This window comes from Dipodomys merriami, unplaced genomic scaffold (assembly GCF_024711535.1).
Source record: "Dipodomys merriami isolate MVZ:Mamm:240054 unplaced genomic scaffold, mDipMer1.0.p SCAF_16, whole genome shotgun sequence".
Classification (NCBI taxonomy): domain Eukaryota; kingdom Metazoa; phylum Chordata; class Mammalia; order Rodentia; family Heteromyidae; genus Dipodomys; species Dipodomys merriami.
In genome coordinates, this window is record NW_027202937.1 from 29,201,264 (window position 1) to 29,221,110 (window position 19,847).

General features: G+C 41.3%; 1 protein-coding gene across 2 annotated transcripts in view; it reads right to left on the reverse strand.

Annotated features, from left to right (window-relative positions):
* Positions 1–4,327: 4,327 nt before the first annotated feature.
* Dsp (desmoplakin) overlaps positions 4,328–19,847 on the reverse strand; it is a 52,377-nt gene continuing 36,857 nt past the window's right edge. The window contains exons 15-24 of one of the 2 annotated variants that reach the window (XM_070024611.1): positions 19,483–19,709; positions 18,418–18,584; positions 17,605–17,743; positions 16,404–16,597; positions 14,879–15,041; positions 13,656–13,739; positions 13,102–13,209; positions 12,471–12,569; positions 9,553–11,847; positions 4,328–8,219 (exon numbers count right to left, since the gene is read on the reverse strand). In XM_070024611.1, the coding sequence (XP_069880712.1) occupies positions 4,983–8,219; positions 9,553–11,847; positions 12,471–12,569; positions 13,102–13,209; positions 13,656–13,739; positions 14,879–15,041; positions 16,404–16,597; positions 17,605–17,743; positions 18,418–18,584; positions 19,483–19,709 (6,713 nt within the window). In that variant the 3' untranslated portion in view covers positions 4,328–4,982. The remainder of the gene's footprint in view (positions 8,220–9,552; positions 11,848–12,470; positions 12,570–13,101; positions 13,210–13,655; positions 13,740–14,878; positions 15,042–16,403; positions 16,598–17,604; positions 17,744–18,417; positions 18,585–19,482; positions 19,710–19,847) is intronic. The other variant, XM_070024612.1, reaches the window with a different exon arrangement.

The window sequence follows — 19,847 nt, forward strand, 5'->3', positions numbered from 1 at the left end:
GGGAGCTTCTGGGAGGTGTGGGCGGGGCCTCGGAGCCACGTGACTTCAACAGCCTACCAGCGAGAGCCTGGGAAGAGCGCTGCGGGGAGCTGGCGTTGTTGTCTTTCTGACACTTCCTGTCTGGTGCCTTTCCTGCCTTGTCTCCTCGCCTGGGTAGATGGATGTCTTTGTCCCTGGCCCTTCTTGAATGACATTCCCCACCTTCTTCAACTGTCTTTTGTTTTTGTTTTGCGGGTCCCGGGTCTTGAACTCCAGGCCTTGGGCGCTGTCCCTGAGCAGTGTTTGTGCTCCAGGCCAGCTCTAACGCTTGGGCCCCAGTGCCACGTCCAGCCTTTTTGAGAAGTTTATTGGAGATAATAGTCTCATGGGAGTTTTCTGCCAGGGCTGCCTTCAAACCCTGAGCCTCTGATCTCAGTCTCCTGAGTAGCTAGGATTACAGGTGTGAGCCACCGACACTGCACTTGTTTTGTTTTTTTAGGGGGGGGGAGGGAAAGCTACTGGACTATTCCTATTTGTAAATCTAGCTACTCAGGAGACTGATATATGAGAATCCAGTTTCAAAGCCAGCCTGGGCAGAAAAGTCCATTCATGAGCACCTTGCACCTGATTTAAAGCCTCAGTACTGGTGCGCGCACACACACTTAGATACACATACACACACAGAGAAATTATAGTTTCAGGGGCTGGGAAGGTGGCTCAGTGGTAGAGTGACACTTAGATACACATACACACACAGAGAAATTATAGTTTCAGGGGCTGGGAAGGTGGCTCAGTGGTAGAGTGCTTGCCTTGCATGCATGAGACCCTGGGTTCGGTTCCTCAGCACTACATAAGCAAAAAGTAAAAAGCCGGAAGTGGCGCTGTGGCTCAAATGGTAGAGTGCTAGCCTTGAGCTGAAGAGTTGAGGGACAGTGCCCAGGACCAGAGTTCAGGCCCCACGACTGGACCCCCCTCTCCCCCCCAAAAAAAAGAAATTATAGTTTCAGGGGAAAAAAACCACCCACAAAACGTTTAAAGAGCACAGAAAATGTATGGCCATCCTCCAGAGCACTGTTAACATTTCGCCACATTTAAATTTCTCTACACACAGCCTCACATTTATTTTGCTAAATTTCTTGAAGGTAAATTGCAGAATCTTCACAATAATATAATAATAGTATGCTTGACTTCAGCACATTATCCTAGGTTACAAATCTAGATGACAAAATTCATAAAATCATCTAATATATAGTTGAAATTTCCCTTTGTCCCCTAAATTCCTTTCAAACATGTTTTACCCTATGACCCATATAATTGGTTACTGTCGCTAATCTACAACAGTCTCCCCTATCATCCTCTTTGTCAATGATTTTTGTAATGAGTCTAGTCCAGTTTTCTATAAAATTCTTCATTCTGGATTTGTCAGTTTTCTCTCTCATTGATTAGCTTAGGTATATTTTTCAAGAACACCACACAGAAAATGTGTATCTTTTATTATATATCCCATAGACATATATATATATTAGATATATATATATATTAGATCCTGTAAACAGTGCTAAATGTAATCCCTTGGTAAAGGAAGTAATTTCTCATATATAATATCATATATACACATATATGTATATTTGTCTGTCCTGGGGCTTGAACTCAGAACCTGGGCACTGTCCCTGAGCTCTTTTACTCAAGGATAGCACTCTACCACTTTGAGCCACAGTGCCAATTCCAGTTTTCTGCTGGATAATTGGCGATAAGAATCTCTTTGGCTTTCCTGCCCAGCTGCCTCAGATCTCAGCCAATGACCAGCTTGGTAACTGGCAAGTGGTCTCTGGCCATATTTTGACATATCTGAGACCCTCAACTATTTTACACAACTCTTCACCAAATCTGGTATTACAAATTATCAATGATGGTTCTCACACAGTATTACATCTTCTAAATTTATTAGTGAGCATTTTGTCGTTTACTGTGGAATCAAGAAGTATGACAAATAAAGGTTTTAAAATTTAGTATTATGTACTCCATTACCACAATTCTTATTAATACTCAAGGGAATCCACATCAAACTACCACCGTGTGCCATTGACATCTCCCCTGTAGTCATTGGGTGCTTTGCTTTGATAGACTGCTCTTAAGACCTGGAATCGGGTCTTAATCTTTTTGTCTTTACATCTAGTTTAAATTGCCAGAATATCAAGCTTGATTGTCTAATGTGTGCTTCCCTTTGCACTTTGTTTACTCTCATGAAGGAACTATGAAGAAAAAATTTGTGAACACCTTTAAAAAAAACACGAAAACTATTAGGTCAGACATGGGTGGCTTATACCAGTAAAATCCTAGCTATTCAGGAGACTGAGATCTGAGAATTGTAGTTTGAACCCAGCCTCAGCAGGAAAATTCTTTGAGACCCTTATATCCAATTAACCCTCAGAAAGATGGATGTGGAGCTGTGGCTCAAGTAGCAGAGGGCCAGCCCTGAGCAAAAAAACAAGCTAAGGGGAGCTGGGCCCCGGTGGCTCACACCTATAATCTTAGCTCCTCAGGAGGCTGAGATCTGAGGATTGAAGTTCAAAGCCAGTCTGGGCAGGAAAAGTCGTGTGACTCTTATCTCTAATAAACCACCAGAAAACCAAAAGTGGCACTGTGGCTCAAGTGGTAGAGTACTTGGCCTTGAGCTGAAGAGCTGAGGGACAGTGCTCAGGCCCAGAATTCAAGCCCCATGACTGACCAAACAACAAAAAATGCTAAGGGACAATGACCAGGTCCTGAATTCAAACCTTGAGATTAGGGAGGGAAAAAAAAGCTTTGGGTAGCTCACATAATATCTAATCTTAATTGTTTTCTTATTGCCAGTGTCCAGCACATACATTGCTGACATATAGAAGTTGTCCCACTGATTGTTTTATATGTCTCATCCCCACTCATACTGCAAATACCTTATAAAGTATTATAATTCTAGTGAATAAAGTACTGAGCCCAATACCAGACATAGGTGCTATGGTTTGTACATGAAATGTCTCCCCCTAAGCTCACTGTGGAGGGCATGATCCTTCATTGATGTTGCTATATTGGGAAGTTCTGGAAACTTTAGAAAGTGGGAACTAGTGGAAGAAATAGGTCACTGTGTTGTGGCTTTGGGGCCTTTATCTTCTCTTACCCTCATCTCTATACTGCTCTCCCACTTCCTCTTCCTCCTTGCCTCTCCTTCCTGCCAGCCATGCAATATGTAGCCTCTGCCTCTTGCTCCTGCTGGAACAATGGCTTCACCGTTGTGTCAGAAACTAGGCCAAGGTTTACAGGCTGAAACCTCTGAAAGCATGAACCAAAGTAATTGTCTAAGTGATTTTACTTGAGTATTTTCCACAGCACAAAAAAGCAACAGTATTTATTAAAGTGAATTTGGTGATAAATTAATTTGGAAGCATTTTATTACTTTCTCTTTGATTCAAAGGTGTAAGCTTATTATTTATTATCTTTCAACAAAGCACCAGGAACTCTTTTGGAGTAATCATTGTCATAAACTCAAGGACAGTTCTCTCCTCTTGGTGGACAAAAATGAAACACTGCCTGTTTTTAGTCACTTCATGATTTTTCAATATTATAACGGTGTGGGGGTTTTCTGTCAGTCATGGAGCCTGAACTTGGGGCCTGGGCACTGTCCCTCAGCTCTTCAGCTCAAGGCTAACGCTCTACCACTTGAGCCACAGCACCACTTCTGGCTTTTTCTGCATATGTGGTGCTGAGGAATCAAACCCAGAGCCTCATGCATGCAAGACAAGCACTCTACCACTGAGCCACCTTCCCAGCCTATAATGGTGATTTTTGCCAGTGCTTTTTGGAGCATGTGTCCCACAAACCAGAACAGGGTTGTGACATCTCAAATACCCTGTTTTCATAGGATTCTTTCTAAACTACGTTAGTTCAAAGAGCTAACTTCAGGGAACAAACTTCTAGCAAGAATTCCAAACTAAGCCAGGCATTGGTGGCTCATGCATTTAATCCTAACTATTCGGGAGGCTGAAATCTTAAGAATCTCAGTTCAGAGCCAACCCAAGCAGATAAACCCATAAGAATATCTCCAGATGGATGACTAGCAAAAAAGAAGAAGAAGAAGAAGAAGTGCAGGTACAGCTCAATTGGTAGAGTGGAGTGCCAGCCATGAACAAAAAAGTGGAATAAGACCTCAGGGCACTGAATTTAACCCTCTGTATGGGGAAAAATAATATAAAATATTTTAATGGTATTTCTTATTAGACTTTAAGTAAATAAATGGATTTAGACCTATTTGTGATAAAAAGATGCTAAATGCCTATGTATGTATGAACATTATTAAATCAAAGCACAAAACTTCCAAAGTCCAAAAGTTTATTGCTAGAACAGTAAACTTCATAAAGACACCTTTTTTTGTAAGTACATAGAAAATGACAAGCAAAATAAACAGAAAACTTTGACCAAAGAAAAGCAAAGACTGCTGCTATCATGAGCAAATTAAAACCAAACCAAACAAGTACATTAAAGAGTATTCAGGTTATACAATCTATGTTCTTAAACTAAAGCCCAAGTACATGGGGTTTGGGTTGGGGGTGAGGAGAGGGGGTGCAATTTTTCACCTAATACAGAAAATGTAAATATTTAGATGAGAAACAGCATGTTGACTAAAATATCAAAGATCAATTTATTGTCTCCAAGAATAGAAATGTTGGCCAAGAAGGGATTCAAGAACTGATCAAAAAGCTAAAATAGAAGAATTCTAAATTCAATGTGTGCTATTCTTACAAGAGATTAGCACTTCATCTACACTACCAGGTGTGCTGCACTAGCTAAATGAACTGAAAGAAAAAAAGCCAGAACTGCCTTCCCTACTCATTGCACCCATGGGTTTGTTTAAAGCCTATAAAGTTCTATCATTATACTGCAGGCACCAGGTTTTCTTTTTTGTTGTTGTTATTTAATAAAGTAGAAACAGATGAATCCAAGGTATAGCAAAAATTTCCCACTGACTACTAGTGCCCAATAGAGCTAGTGCTAAAGGAGTAGGTATATGAGTAGGAAGAATTCCCTGTAGCATCAAAGCTTCCTCTTCGGGACCCACTTCGGGAACCAGAGCGAGAGCCTGAACGAGACCCAGAGCGGGACCCTGAGCGGGAGCCTGGGGCTGAAGACATATTATATGGGCTAGGTAAGCCCTTGGAGGACACAGATGCTGCTTCCAGAAGGCGCAAACCAGTGATATCTTCCACCATGGAGCGATTCATTGCATCCTTGTAGGATATTTTTAATTTGGTTTTGGGGCAGGTCAGGATTTTGGCATAGCTGCTGATGTCTTGCAATCTCTGAGCTGCTCGGCCGTCAATGAACCCCTTTCTGATGGCTTCTTCGGTACTTATCCTCCCATGCACCTCTGGGTCGACAAGGCCCCCAGTGAGGAACTGGAATTCCAGGAAGCGCTGGCCTGCCTCATAGGGAAGCCATTTTTCTTTCACTGCCTCTGCTGCTGACATTTTCTTCTTTCCCTTCACACCTTCAAATCCAATGAAGGCTTTCTGAGCAGGCTTCAGCCTTGTGGCCATATCTTGGTCAATGAGACCCTGGGAGACTGCATCCTGAAGTGATAGCTTCTGCCCAGTGGTAGGATGAATGATGCCACCTGTGCAGGCCTGAGCTTCCAGAAGCCTCTGACCAGTGATGCTATCAACAATGCCCCTCTCTATACCTTCTGTGATTGAGATTTTCTCCAGGTTTTCAGTGTCAAAGATGGCTGCAATGGGGCTTGATTCCTCCAGGGGATCAGAAAGAGAGCTGCTCCTGATGGTTAGATTCCGGACACTGGAGATGGTGGAAATTTTACTTACTGATTCATGTCGGGAGCTGCTAAAAACATCATCGTTGACACTACTGCTCATGCCACTACTATTGCCCACACCATTTTTCAAGGAGATCATGTCAGCAAACTGAGTGAGGCTAAGGCTGCCTGATCGGTACTGATCAAAGAATTTCCTATCAACAAGGCCCTTGTCAATAGCATCTTGAATATCGTATTGACTGCCTGTCTTCCTATCTACCAGGACCACCCTGGTAGACCCATCTGACCCTGTGATGGTTATTTCTTCCCATTCACACTCCTGCTCACACAGTTCTCTAAAGGTCTCATAATCAATAAGTCCTTTCTTGTAGGCCTCCTGAACAGACATCTCCTTATTGGTTTCTGGATCAACTATGACCACTCTTCGCTTCCTGAGGGTATTCTTTTGTGATGTCTGCACTTGTTTCTTCTTTTCCTTCAGAGGCAGAAGACACAGGCCAGTCTCCTCATCTTTAATACATCTTTCTTTTAGTTGCAGATAGGTAAGATTTTCTTCAGTGTTGGGATCAAAAAATCCTTTAGTATCATCACTTGGATCTGAGAGAATCTCACTGAGCTCTTCATTAAAATAGCCCCTCTTATAGGCCATGTCAACAGGTAAACGATGGCTCTCCTTTGGGTCAATGATTCCACCAGTGGCAATCTGAGCTTCCAGTAAGCGAATGCCATGACCCTTTTCAATAAGCTCCTTGTTCATAGCTTGGAACAAAGAAATGATGTTTCCAGTTTCAGGATCATTATAACCAGTGACAGCTCGTTCTGCAGACAGGAGCTTCTCTTTAAACTCAATGCCTACCAGGCCTCTTTTATAGGCTTCCTCCACAGGTAACCTCAAGTTGCTAACAGGATCCACTATAAAACCAGTAGCTGCCTGGGCTTCTAGCAATTCCAGAGCAGTACCAGGTCGAACTAAGCCAATTTTCATGGCCTCATAAATGCCAAGCTTCTGTTTTGTGGTCTCATTGTATATGCCTGCTATACAGCTTGAACCCTGGAGGAAGTCCTTAATTCTCTCTCCCACCTCATCGTAAGAAATCTGACCTGATTCCAGTTCATTTACAGTGGATGGTCTCAGTATACCGGAATTGACCAGCTCAGTAACGGTCACAGGTTGTCTGATTCCCTGGAAGGACATGCTTCTCTTCTGCACTGACAGCAAGAGCAGACCTGTGTGGGGTTCAATTCTGCACCGTTCCCTCAGCTGTATGTAACTGACCTTCTTTTTGGTGACTGGATCCACAAAGTTCTTCTGACTATCTCGAGGATCATTCAGGGAACGATACAAATCTCTGTCAATCAGCCCACGAGCCAAGGCGACATCTTTTGGCAAGAAGACACTATTCACAGGGTCTACTACACCACCTGAAGCAAGCTGGGCTTCCAGCAGGCGCATGCCAGTTTCTCTGTCAATCAAATTTTTCTTGATAGCTTCCGAAACAGACACTGTCTTGCCTGAAAAGGGATCATCGAAACCAGTGATTGCTTTTTCTGCTGTATAGATTTGCTGGCGGTCATCAAAGTCAATGAGATCCCGAGCTATGGCATTGTCAACGGTGAGTTTCTCATTCCGATGGGGATCAATGATACCACCTGTAGCTGCCTGGGCCTCCAGAAGCATGACTGTAGATTCTGGGGTGATGAATTTCTTCCTCTTGGCCTCTACCAAAGAGTATTTTTCCTTGGGAGAAGCAGAAGCACCAGCAATAGCGCCTGCACCACGCAGGAAAGGCTGGATTTCAGAAGCCACTTCTTCTACTGACTTCTTCCCCTTCAATAGTTTGTCCAAAGTTGTCTTGTCAATCAGCTGGCACTCATAGAGTTGCATCGCGGTCACTTTCTTCCTTAGTCCATCAAACACCAGCTTGGAGGAGTCAACAGTCCATTCATATTCAGTCTGGGTCTCCCGATGGGACCCGTAGGGGCGCTGTCTGAGCTTATCGATCTCCCTCTGAAGTCGGCAGCGCTCATTTTCCAGCTGTGACTGTGTCTCCCTGCTGGAATCCTCCAGCTTTCTTCTGCATCTCTCCTCAATCCTCTTGATCTCTGCTTGGAGTCTTTCAATCTCACTCCTCAGGCTGTTCTTCTCTCTCTCACTCTTTTCTCTTTCTGACTCTATCTTCCTAATTGCCTCCTCCTTTCGAGAATACTGAGTTTTCCACTGGTTCAGGTCATTCTGGATCTGCTGTTTTTCACACTCCAGGCGCTGTTTCACCCTGCTTTCTGCTTCCAGGGTGGCCTTTGCACGATTCAGCTCATCCTCCAGCCGCTGCAGCCTGGCCTTGTCTTGCTCTAGGACTTTGATTTTTACCAGAAGACTCTCTCTCTCCTGAACCACCTGAGTACACTGACTCTTGGATTCCTGGATCCTATTAGATGCCTAGAATTTAAGAAGAAAGAAATGGGAAAAAAAACAATGTTATGATCTTATAATAGTATCATAATGTAACTTCATTTAAAGTTGTTTACTTGGTTTTCCTTTCTGTGCCTTCCCTGAACAGTTGGCTTGCTATCTTATAAATTCATCAAAAAATTATGTAAATATATGTTACCACTGTGATACATGGCTTCATACTTACTGTGTTCTGGGTTTCCCAAAAAAGGAACTAAGAGAAGCTGTAGACTTGTCTTATTTTTAAACAATAATTGTGGTTTGAAAACTACAGGTTTTCTTCTAAGGTATCATCCCTACTATAGCTCCATCTCAACTGTCACAGCCATAGTGACATGTTTAATAAAAGAATACAAATAGGGAGATATATACAGGTACCTTCCCAGCCCCACACAAATATTGTCTACGGAGATCAAATGTATTAGAAGTTACAAGAAGTTAGTTTTTAAATTATGGGTTAAAAGAAGAAAGGTCAGAAAAAGTATTAGGATCATGATCAGAAAGAACAGGATAATGCATGCAGAAAATCATCTATGCAAGACAGAAATGGTGATTTAAAAAATTTTATAGAGAAATGCTTATGGCTCTCCCTTGAGGAAAATCCAAATTTGAAATGTACATCTTAGAGGGATGGACAGTGGCTCACACCTGTAATCCTAGCTACTCACAAGGCTGAGATCTGAAGACTGCAATTCAAAGCCAACTTAGGGCAGGAAAGTCTAAGACTCTTATTTTCAATGAACCAGCAAAAAGCTGGAAGTGGAGATATAACTTAAGTGGTAGAGCTCTAGCCTTGAGTGAAAAAGCCAAGCAAAAGCTCAAGGCTCTGAGTTCAAACCCCTAGTAGTGGTACTGGCGTACATGTGCACATGCACACACATACATCCTAGATCACCCAATAAAAACTACTTGCTACTTCATTTGGTTACTTCAATTTTTTGGTGCTAGAGATTAAACTCAGTACCTCATGCACGCTAAGGACACTCTACCACAAAACTATATCCCTAGCCAAAACTATCTTGAAGAAACTAGGTAGCTAATTTCTTCCACTCTGAGCAAGGAACATTCAGATGAAGCGATCTGAAATGTTACACACATGCTAAAGTTCTTACAAGCGAGGCCAAACAGGTTCCACACAAACTGACATTTCATGCAGTGACAGGAAAAAAGGGCAAAGAGCACTGAAATGACAAAAAGCATTTTTCTAGGTTTATGACAGGAAGTAGTTGAGCAACAAAAAGGAAAATTAGACTTTCCAGATCAGATGGTAACAGGGTCAACTGAGAAAACAGTGAAGCTGTGATCAAATATTTGTGAATACCTCTAAAGCCTGCTTTTGGAATTTCTCAATTTCCTGTCTCAAATTTTCCCTCTCTCTCTGTAAATCATTAATCAGCCCCTGCAGTTCCAGGGTACGGTTGTTGCTGATCTGCAGTTGGGTTCTTAATTCAGAGATGGTGGCGTTCTTATCACTATCTGCTTCACTGCGGCCCCTTCGCAGGTCATCATATTCCAGTCTCAGATTTCGTAGTTCTTCCTCCAACATCAAGTGCTCCTTTGTCAGGTTTTCTGTAAGAGACTGCAGCCTCTCGATTTCTATCTTGCTTTCATTAAGACTTCTGCTCTTATCTTCTATGGCCTTTTGGAAGTGTTCATTCCTCAAGTGAGCCTGCTTCACATTTTCTTGCTCCTGGACCAGCTGTCGCCTCAAGGCCTCCACTTCTGAGGAGAGTATCCTCAGCTCCTCCTGGGTCCTCTGCTTATCCCTCACATGTCCATCCAGCACATCCCTCTGCTGCCGGAGATCGTCCTCACTCCTTTTCTTAACAATGGACGCCTGCTCCAGCTGCTGGGTCAGATTGGTGATTTTGATGGCTTGCTCTTTCAAAGACCTCCTCATGCCTTCCAGTTCATCCTCTAGCTTCTTCCTCTTGGAAGAGTCTTCGCAGGCTGTCCTCTTCAGCCGATTCAGCTCCTCCTCCACTTTCTGCTTCTGCAACTGCAGTTCCTTCAGAGAGCTCTGGAAGCGTGTGATGTCCTGATCCTTCACAGTCCTCTCCTGGGAGACCCTTTCATAGTCTATCCTCAGGCGAGTCAGTTCCTGCTCCTGAACTTTCAGCTTACTTATAGTCTCAGTTGCATTACTGTTGGCTTTCTGCAGGTCATACTGGACCCTTTGTAATTTCGCATTTTCATCTTCCAGGCACTTCCGTTCATTAGTTTCTTTTTCTACCAGTTGCTTTAGCCTTTCTATCTCCTTATTCTTATCCTGGATTGTCTTGGCAGCATCATCAAGGGATTGCTTGTATCTCATGCTCTCTTCGGTCCGCATCTGAGTTACCTGTCTCAGTTCAATCTCCAATTGCTGTTTCCTCTGAATCACCTCCGAGCCAGTGGCCTTTTGCTGTTGGACATTTTCTTCAACTCTTCTTAGATTCTCAGTGGTCTGAGCTAAGGTGCTTTTTAGCCTCTTAATCTCTTCAGCTAAATTCCTGTTTTCTCTGGTGAGATTGTCTATCTGAGCTCGGTAGCCACTGGTATCTTCTTCCTTTTGCATGGTGAGCTGGTGGATGGTGGTCTTGGTGATGTTGATCTCAGTCTCAAATTGGTTTTTTAAGCTAATGATCTCCTCATCGTAACTGTTTCTTACCTTACTCAGTTCATTTTCGTATTCCCAACGGCGTTTGGCCTCCTCCTGAAACTCAGCTTTGAGCCTTTCGATTTCTTTATTTTTGTCCTGAATAGTCTTAGCAGCTTCTTCCAGAGACTGCTTATGTCTTGCATTGTCCTCTGAGCGCTGCTGGATGACCTGCTTCAGTTCAATCTCTAGATGTTGCTTCTTCTGCATGATCTCAGAGCCACAGGCTTTTTGCTGAAGAGCATTTTCTTCAGCCCGCCTTCGCTGCTCAGTGGCCTGCAGGATGCTGTCATTGAGCCTGACAATCTCATCTTTCAGATCTCGGTTCTCCCTTGAGAGTCTATCAAGCTGGTTTCTAAGATTTTTGGAATCATCCTCTTTCTGCATAGATATCTCCTTGATGGTGGTCTTCGTAATGTTAATTTCTGTTTCATACTTGTTCCTTAAATTACTCATCTCCTCATTATAGTGGTTTCTTACCTTTGCCAGCTCATTTTCATATTCTCTCTTCCGGGCACCTTCTTCCTGCAGCAGAACCCTCAACCTTTCTATCTCGTACTCCTTCTCCTTGATGGCTTTCTCAGACTCTAATTTCTGCCAGCCAAGGTTCTCCTTTTCACACTGCCTTGCTTTCTGCAGCTGGTCATAATCATTCTTTTGCTGGTCAAATCTGTCCTCTACAGTCTTTCTTCTTCGCTTTTCATCTTCAATCTCATACGTCAGTCGGGTGATTTTCTCATTGAGCTCTTTTATTTGGGCATAGCACTTGTCTAGATTTTGTTTTGCTGACTTTCCGTCCAGCTCAGCTTGTCTCTTCAGTTCCTCCAAGCTCACAAGCTTTGCTTTGAACTGGGAACACTCTGCCTGGTATTTCTGCAGGTTCTGATCCAAGAATTTGTTCTTATTACAATTTTCTGAGTTGGCATCTCGGGCCAGTCTGAGTTCCTCTTCCAAAACTTCAATCTTGGTATTTTTTAGCTGTGGATATGAAATCAGAAACTATGTTAAAAGAAAAGCACCTTACATCACAAGAAAGAAACAGCACTTTCCTCTTTCCAAACAACTCTCTCTCTCTCTCTCTCTCTCTCTCTCTCTCTCTCTCTCTCTCTCTCTCTCTCTCTCTCTCTCTCTCTCTCTCTCTCTCTCTCTCACACACACACACACACACACACACACACACACACACACACAATGAGGTAATTTCTTTTAGGATCAAAAGTTTATAATTTCTAACATGCTGTTCATTTTATTTCAAGGTACAAGGTAAGTTTCCATATAAAAATCAATTCCAGTATTAAAAAGGAAGAACAAATTAGTACTTGGCATGAAATATTTATATCCAACTAGCTCAGGGCGTGCTTATCCAAAAGTTTACAAAGAAATAAAGCCAATTCCTTTACCAAACACCAAATGAAACTACTGAGTTGTGGTAAAGTGGCTACAATTTTGCAAGTATTTCCTAAGTCCATATTAATACTAGAACATAGAAGTAATTCCAAACTCACAAGCACAGTGTATTAGGTGGAATGTTTAGAAGAAATGTTTAGATCTGTGATTTTCTAAATCCATCTTGTAATGAAGAACTCCAAGAAAACAATTACCTTTAGATCCTCCAGACTCTTCAGCATCTCACTTAAGAATCTATAATAATCTCCAGACCTTGTAAGTAGCTCTATGTACCGAGCATGAATGTCTGCAGCCTTTGAGAAAAGGAGAAGAAAACAGGTGCATATTTCATTTTAAAAAGTTCTGTGCAAGTTAACCAATTTTGTTTTTTAAAATAATGAGCTGACATTATGCAAAGGGAAAATTCTCAGTTCCAAAAACCCACAAGTCCCGCAAACAAAGGCCCCCAAAATGTGCATCCTACCCTTGTCACCCCATGATTTTTCCCTTAAACACCCTGATGGGTGACTCTCCAATTATCTTTGGCGAGAAATTGTCTTTCAGAAATCTACTATATGACTTCCACTTCTCCCTCTCCGTAGCCAGAAATTTAAGTCCAATTTCTACAAAGGCTCAAATAGCACACTCCGATTTTACTGAACATTTCTTTAAATGTACTATGTTTGAGTATGTTAAGCTGGAGGTAGCCTAACCTGCCTGCTCTTAAACTTTACAAGTGGACTGTCTGTACCAGGGATGAATTCAAGGTAATAGCGAGTAAGACAGGAAACAGGGAATAGAAAGGCAGAAGGGCAGATGCTAAGAGTTATGAAATGACATATATACCTCTTGCAGGATCACGCCAGATGGGGACTGAACCATGGTTCTCTTGATAGGTATGTTCAGCAGAGTTTCTAGTCCTGAAGTGTAGGATGCCAACTGGAGTTCATAATCCTGCAGGAAAAAAAAGTTAAAAAAAAAAAGTGTGTATGTGGTGTATATAGCTCTGTGTGTGTGTGTGTGAGTGTGTGTGTGTGTGTGTGTGTGTGTGTGTGTGTGTGTGTGTGTGTTTATTGGGGTTCAAACCCAGGGTCTTGTGTATATTTGGTCAGTGTTCTATCTCTGATCTCTATCACTTCAGCTACGTACCATCCCTTTTTTGTTTTAGTTATTTTTGAGGAATGGTCTTGTATTTTTGCCCACAGCTGGCCTCCCTGGCCTCCCTGCTAGCTGAGATAAAAAAATATACATACCTTTATACCCAGCTACATGACCTAGATTTGTCTAGGCTGGTCTTGAACTATAGTCTTCCTGATCTTCACCTCCCAAGTAGCTAGGATTTCAGGTATGAACTACTGGTGCTTGGCTTGAAACACCAACAATCAATGAAACCAACATACCTTAATTGAATTTGCACAAAGTTCAGCAATTTTTTGTACTTCTTCTGATTTGTCTCGTTTGCCAGATATTTCATTGTGCAAGTTCTATATAAAGGAGAAAATATTTACAAATGTTATGCAACTATCTTTTAATGTCATGCTACTCCTTTACGATGGTTATTTTTCCTTCTTTGGTTTACTACTACATGTACTGTCCTTGTATTTTCAGTTACAGCTTAGGAGAAGAACATCTATTCTGTCATTTAGCAAGAGAAGAGACTCTCTGATTCATTACTACCATTAAGGGGCTATTTTCAAATCACTGCTGTTCTTCTGGTCATCTCACCTCAACTTTTATTTTACTTTATTTTTATTATTATTTTGAACTAGGATCTTGTATATAGCCCAGGCTGGCCCCATATTTTCAGTCCGCTTGTCTCCCAAGTGGTAGGATACATGCATGTGCCCTTATCATCTCAATTTATAAAGATATTTTGATACAGAGCCAGGCACCAGTGGTTCATGCCTATAATCCTAGTTACTCAAGAGGCTAAAATCTGAGGATTATGGTTTGAAGCCAACCAACACAGGAAATTCCATGAGACTTTTTATCTCCAATTAAACACCAAAAAGCAAGACATGGAGCTATGGCTCAAGAGGTAAAGTGCTAGCCTTGAGCAAAACAGCTCAGGGATAGGACCCAGACCCTAAGTTCAAGCCACAGAACCAGCACAAAACAAAACAAAATGATACTTTAGTATAATATGAACAGCATACTACATTGTTTCTATTTTCATAATTACATTATTTTCTTTTTTTGGTACCAGTACTAGGGCTTAAATTCAGGGTCTTGTGCTTTCACTTGGGTTTTTAGCTCAAGGTTAACACTCTTATCACTTGAATCACAGTTCCATTCTCAGCTTGTTGCTGGTTATTTAAAGATAATTTGTCTCACAGATTTTTTTCTTCCCAGGATGGCTTCAAACCTTGGTCTTCAGCTCTCAGTATCTGAGTAGCTAGGATTACAAAAGTGAGCCTTTAATACAGCACTAGGATATTTATAGCATACCTTCCTAAATACCAGAGACTCTTTTCCTCTAGGTATACTTTAAGCATTTGCAAGGTATTGCATAATATGAAATACACATCATTTAGAACCAAGTAACTACAATAAAAACCAAAGGAAATGCAGTATATGCACAATTAATCTCAAGACAGTTATAGAAGGACAAGTTGACTTATACCTTCTGCTCATTCAAAAACCGCATGACTGTATTGGAGTCTCCAAACTTCATGGACTCTAAGGAATCCTGGCGGCGCTTGGCATCATACAGCCACTTACAGAAACTCTGATAATTATCACGATAATTCCTCAGTTGCTTAATCTGTTTCTCCAGGTCCCATAATCTGAGGAAAAAGCAATATAACTATTAAGCATTGTTATTAGTTTCTAAAATATGTAACATATTGAATCACCCAGAATTTCTACTTGGTATATACCAATGAGAACTGAAAACGTGTGCCTATACCTTAACTTACCCATCAACAATCATAGCATCATTTTTTCCCAAATATCCACTAACTGATGAAAGGATTAGTAAAATTTGTTATAGCTAAGCAACAGAATACTATCCACTCATTAAAAAGAGATGGAAAAATAAACAAATAAATAATGCATTCCAGGAAATGAAACAGGAGTTTTTTTTCTTTGTTGTTTTTGTTTTCTTTTGTCTTGTTTGTTCATTTTTCTATTTTGGGGAGAGTAAGGGGGGCACAGAAATGGAAGACAAAGGGTGGACAAATGCAGCAGTGGTACTCACTAGACATTATATTGAAAATACAACTTGTGGGTGGGGATGAGAGGGAAAATCTATAGAGCGAAAGACGGGGTGACACTGTCCAAAAAGAAATATATTCTTTAGTTGACTTACATAACTGTAACCCCTCTGTATATCACCTTTATAAGAACAATTAAAATTTAAGTTAAAAAAAGATTTACAAAAAAAGAGCTGAAATATGTTTCAACAGCATGAACTCTGGGAGTACTATAATATATAAAATGAACCATTATTAAAATGCCATAGTGTATTTATTTGAAATAATATTTACATGAAATATCTCAAATAGGCAACTCTCAAGAGACACAAAGTAGATTGGTGACTGCCTAGGGCTGGGGAGTAAGGGGGGAAGGAAGCGGTAACTGCAGGGCATGGGGGTTTCTTTGGGGATGATGAAAATGTTCAAATTTCACGTCAGATAGGACTGGGGTGTGACTGATGGAGGGCCTGGCTAGCATGGGAGAGGCTCTGGGTTCCAGCTCAGCAATAAGTAAATACATATATACATAAAATTCACTTCACTGTATACTTTATGTGAATGAATTGTATAGTGTGTAACTAGTATTTCCATAAAGATTTTATCTTTAAAAGAGCCTTATTTTATGTAAAGATTTCTTCTAAGATGCAGTTTTCATACATTTTTGGACAACACTCAGAGCAGCTCCTACTTCCTAATAATAAGTCATAATAAAAGTTTATAGGGCACAAAATTGCTTGTGAAGTGTCTTCTGTGTTTCTAAACATCCTGGAGAGCTCCCATTCTGTGTTCTTCCCAACACAGTCTGTAGGCAAGCTTGAAACAAGCATCTGCTAGGCTTAACTTCTACATAATCTAAGTCAGTATTTTTTGTATAGCCCCTTGACAAAGTGACATTTCATGATCCTCGATCCACCAGATGGGATAAGAATGGGTAAGGAAGTTGGCACACACCTGAAGTCTATCTGTTTATCTATTTTCTGCCAGCGATCTGACAGCTGTATGACTTTCTCATTGAATTTTCCCAGGTCTAGATCATAGAGCGGATACTGCTGAGAAGACTGTGAATGGATCTGCTGGGCTTTCTGTAGCTCTGTCTTCATGGTGGCCAGCAGCGATTTCTTCAAGTTTAAGTCATTTTTTATTTTCTGTAAGAGCCAAAAGGAAAACATAAGCATACACAGATTAGTCCTTCCTTCCACTATATGCTACAGTACAAGTCACTGCTTTGTGTGTGTGTGTGCACACACGCACATGCATGTACGCATGCACACACCCATGTGCTTGTGCCCTAAGGATCAACCTCAAGGCTTTGCTTTACAAAGGCTCAATTAAACCCAAGTCACTAATTTTTTTAATTGAGGGGGGACTGGAAATATGATTCAGTGATAGAGCACATGCTCAGTAGCATAGGCCCTGGGTTCAATCTCCAGCACTTCAAAAAAAAAAACAAAACAATCCATGAAAGGCTTTAAAATATTCAGAATATGCGTATCTTTTATTATTGTCAACCCAGAAAAATATATGTACTGAATTGCAATTTTCCATTATTTGTTCCAGTGACATAATTCTCTGTGCTACTTCATTATAGAAGGATCCAACATATGTACTAGGCTGAGATGTGCTAACTGCTACATTCCATTCCTGAGTAATTATAAAGTCTCTTAACCTATAAGAGGCTCTGAGAAGTCCCTTAAGGACGAAATCAGCTCAACTCCACACCCCCGCAAAATAACCCTCCACCCCAGTTAACTTCCATATTGTTCAGGAGACAGGAAGTAGAAAGACAAGACTAACATCAACTATGTGTGGCCAATGAAAGTCAGTAATCCTCAAAACTAATGAAACTGAGGAGAAATATGAATAAAGCACCAGTTAGCTCACACTAATAAAATAATGTGGACTTATTAATCCTATTAAACATACCACACAAATGTTAGGTGTTAATGATAGGAGAAACAAGGTGCAGTATATTTGGACCTTGAAACATCTCGCCAATTTTCCTGTGAATCTAGAACTGTTCTAAGAAAACAAATGTCTTTGGAAAAATAAGTAAACAACAGCCAAGAAAAAGAAAAAGAAATCCACTCATAACAGCTTGATAAGGTTTTGTACTTCCTGTACACATGGCCATTGTTCCAACCAATGGAGTTACCTTCAGTCCACAGCGGTAAGCCTCTACTTTATCCAGGTCCAGGCAGACAGTTTCCTCTTCAGTAAGCCTGGCTTCATAGACCTTTAACATGTCTTCTGTTTGGAGAATAGCCTGGAGAAGGGCTCTTACTGAGCACAAGCTGGGAAGAGCATGAAAGGCAGATAAAACTTGAGATGCTGTAGATTGTGACCATTTGTCTCTTGGCACTATTCATAAACAAGAACTATGCTAAAGCAGATGAAATTTATTTTGCCTATTCTACAGTCTATGAAAACAGTCCCCGCCCCCCACCCCACCGCCCCTGTCCTCTTCATTCAGACTACCCTTCTATATTCCCTAAAGAAATTCAAATTCTGGTCCTACAGTATACCTGAGGTCTAAGCTACATAAAAACAGTTCTAAGATTTCAGAATAGTGGAATTAACATCCTTGGCGGAGGATGTTCTTTCTAAACCATAGAAGCAATTCTCTGGGGAAATCAGCACAGTATGACGCAAGGTTCAATGAGCAGAGCAGAACTGGCACAGAAGCCTGTCAAGACTGGAGCATTAGGAAAGCAAAATCTTTTTTTTTTTTTTGGTCTGGTCGTGGGGACTGAACTCTGGGCCTGGGCGCTGTCCCTCAGCTCTTCAGCTCAAGGCTAGTGCTCTACCACTTGAGCCACAGCGCCACTTCCGGCTTTTTTCTTTTTGCTTATGTGGTGCTGAGGAATCGAACCCAGAGCCTCGAGCATGCAAGGCAAGCGCTCTACCACTGCGCCACCTTCCCAGCCCCCAGGAAAGCAAAATCTTTGATTACTTTAGCTGTGTTTACCTATTTAAGTAGCCATCTGAAACACCATTGATATTTTCCAGCTTCTGAAACAGTCCAAACACCTCATTCTGTAGGTAGCAGTATTTTTCGGAACCTCTGAAGTTAGCAAGCATATCTTTAAGCTGGTTGAGAACCTCAGCAATTGCTTGTGAATCATTCTGTATGCTCTGTTGGAAAAGAAAGCAAGCTCTTTCATTAGCTATCTGGCCTTTAATTGTGTGTGTACGTGGTGTGTGCACCAGTACTCAGGGCCTTGTACTCTTGTATGGCTTTTGCCTTCTTGGCTAGCACTCTACCCTTTGAGCCACATCTCCATGTTTTTTTGCTGGTTAACTGGAGATAAGAGTATCACAGATTTGTTTGCCCAGGATGATTCTGACCCATGATCCTCAAATCTTAGCCTCCTGAATAACTCAGTTTACAAGTGCGAGTCACTGGCTAAAACTGGTTTTTATCATATGTATTTAAGGTGTACAAGATGCTGTTTTGATATACATATGTGAAACACCAACCTTCCATGCTTACTTTTGTGCATGTGTGTGTGTTAATAGGACCTAAATCTAGCTCTTTGCAAATTTTCAAGAGACACAATAATATAATCTACTACTTTTCTGCTATACACTAGGTGTTTAGACTTAGCCTACATAACTTTGTTTTACCCTCTGACCTACAGCTCTCCATTTCCTCCCAGGCTGCATCTTGGAAATCACTGTTCTTTCTATTTCTGTGAGTTGGACTCTTAGATTCCACACAAATGAGATCATGCAGATCATGAGATCATGAGATCATCTGGTCTACGTCACATAGCATAATGTCCTCCAGGTTCGTTCGTACAGTTGCAATTAGAAGAATTCCTTTTAAGGTTGAATGCTATTGGTGACCAATACTCTGCTGGGTGATTCTTAGGATCACAATTGTCCTTTGTCCCTACTGTAGCAACAAAAAACAAACCAATATACTTGCCAGTCAACATGCAAACGGAGGTCTTGGTCTTATTTTTGTTTTCATTTGCAGATGAGTCTAAAAGTAAATGTGAATTCAGGCCAAGGATTTGTGTGTACCTACCTTGAGCTCATTTATTTTCACTGTGATGTGGTGTGTAGAGGCTTGGTCTGTCAGCAGGAGGTTTCTGAGAGACATCCGACCCTCACAATGCTCCATCTGCCTGCGAATCTTCTGGAGCTCCATCAGCAACCATGTTTCTTGCTTGTCATTTTCTCTATTGGTCTCAATGACTTTATTATGATTGACATCTTGGCAGGTACCAACATGTGTGATTTCTGTCTTGGTTACTGTAAAAATGAGTTTAAGACCACAAATGTCAGGAATTCCTAGCTCACAGGGTGCTAGACCTCACACAAACCTACATTCTGCATACAGGTATGCCTGTTTCATTAGATCTAATTCTAGAAATTTGGTGTATGGATGAT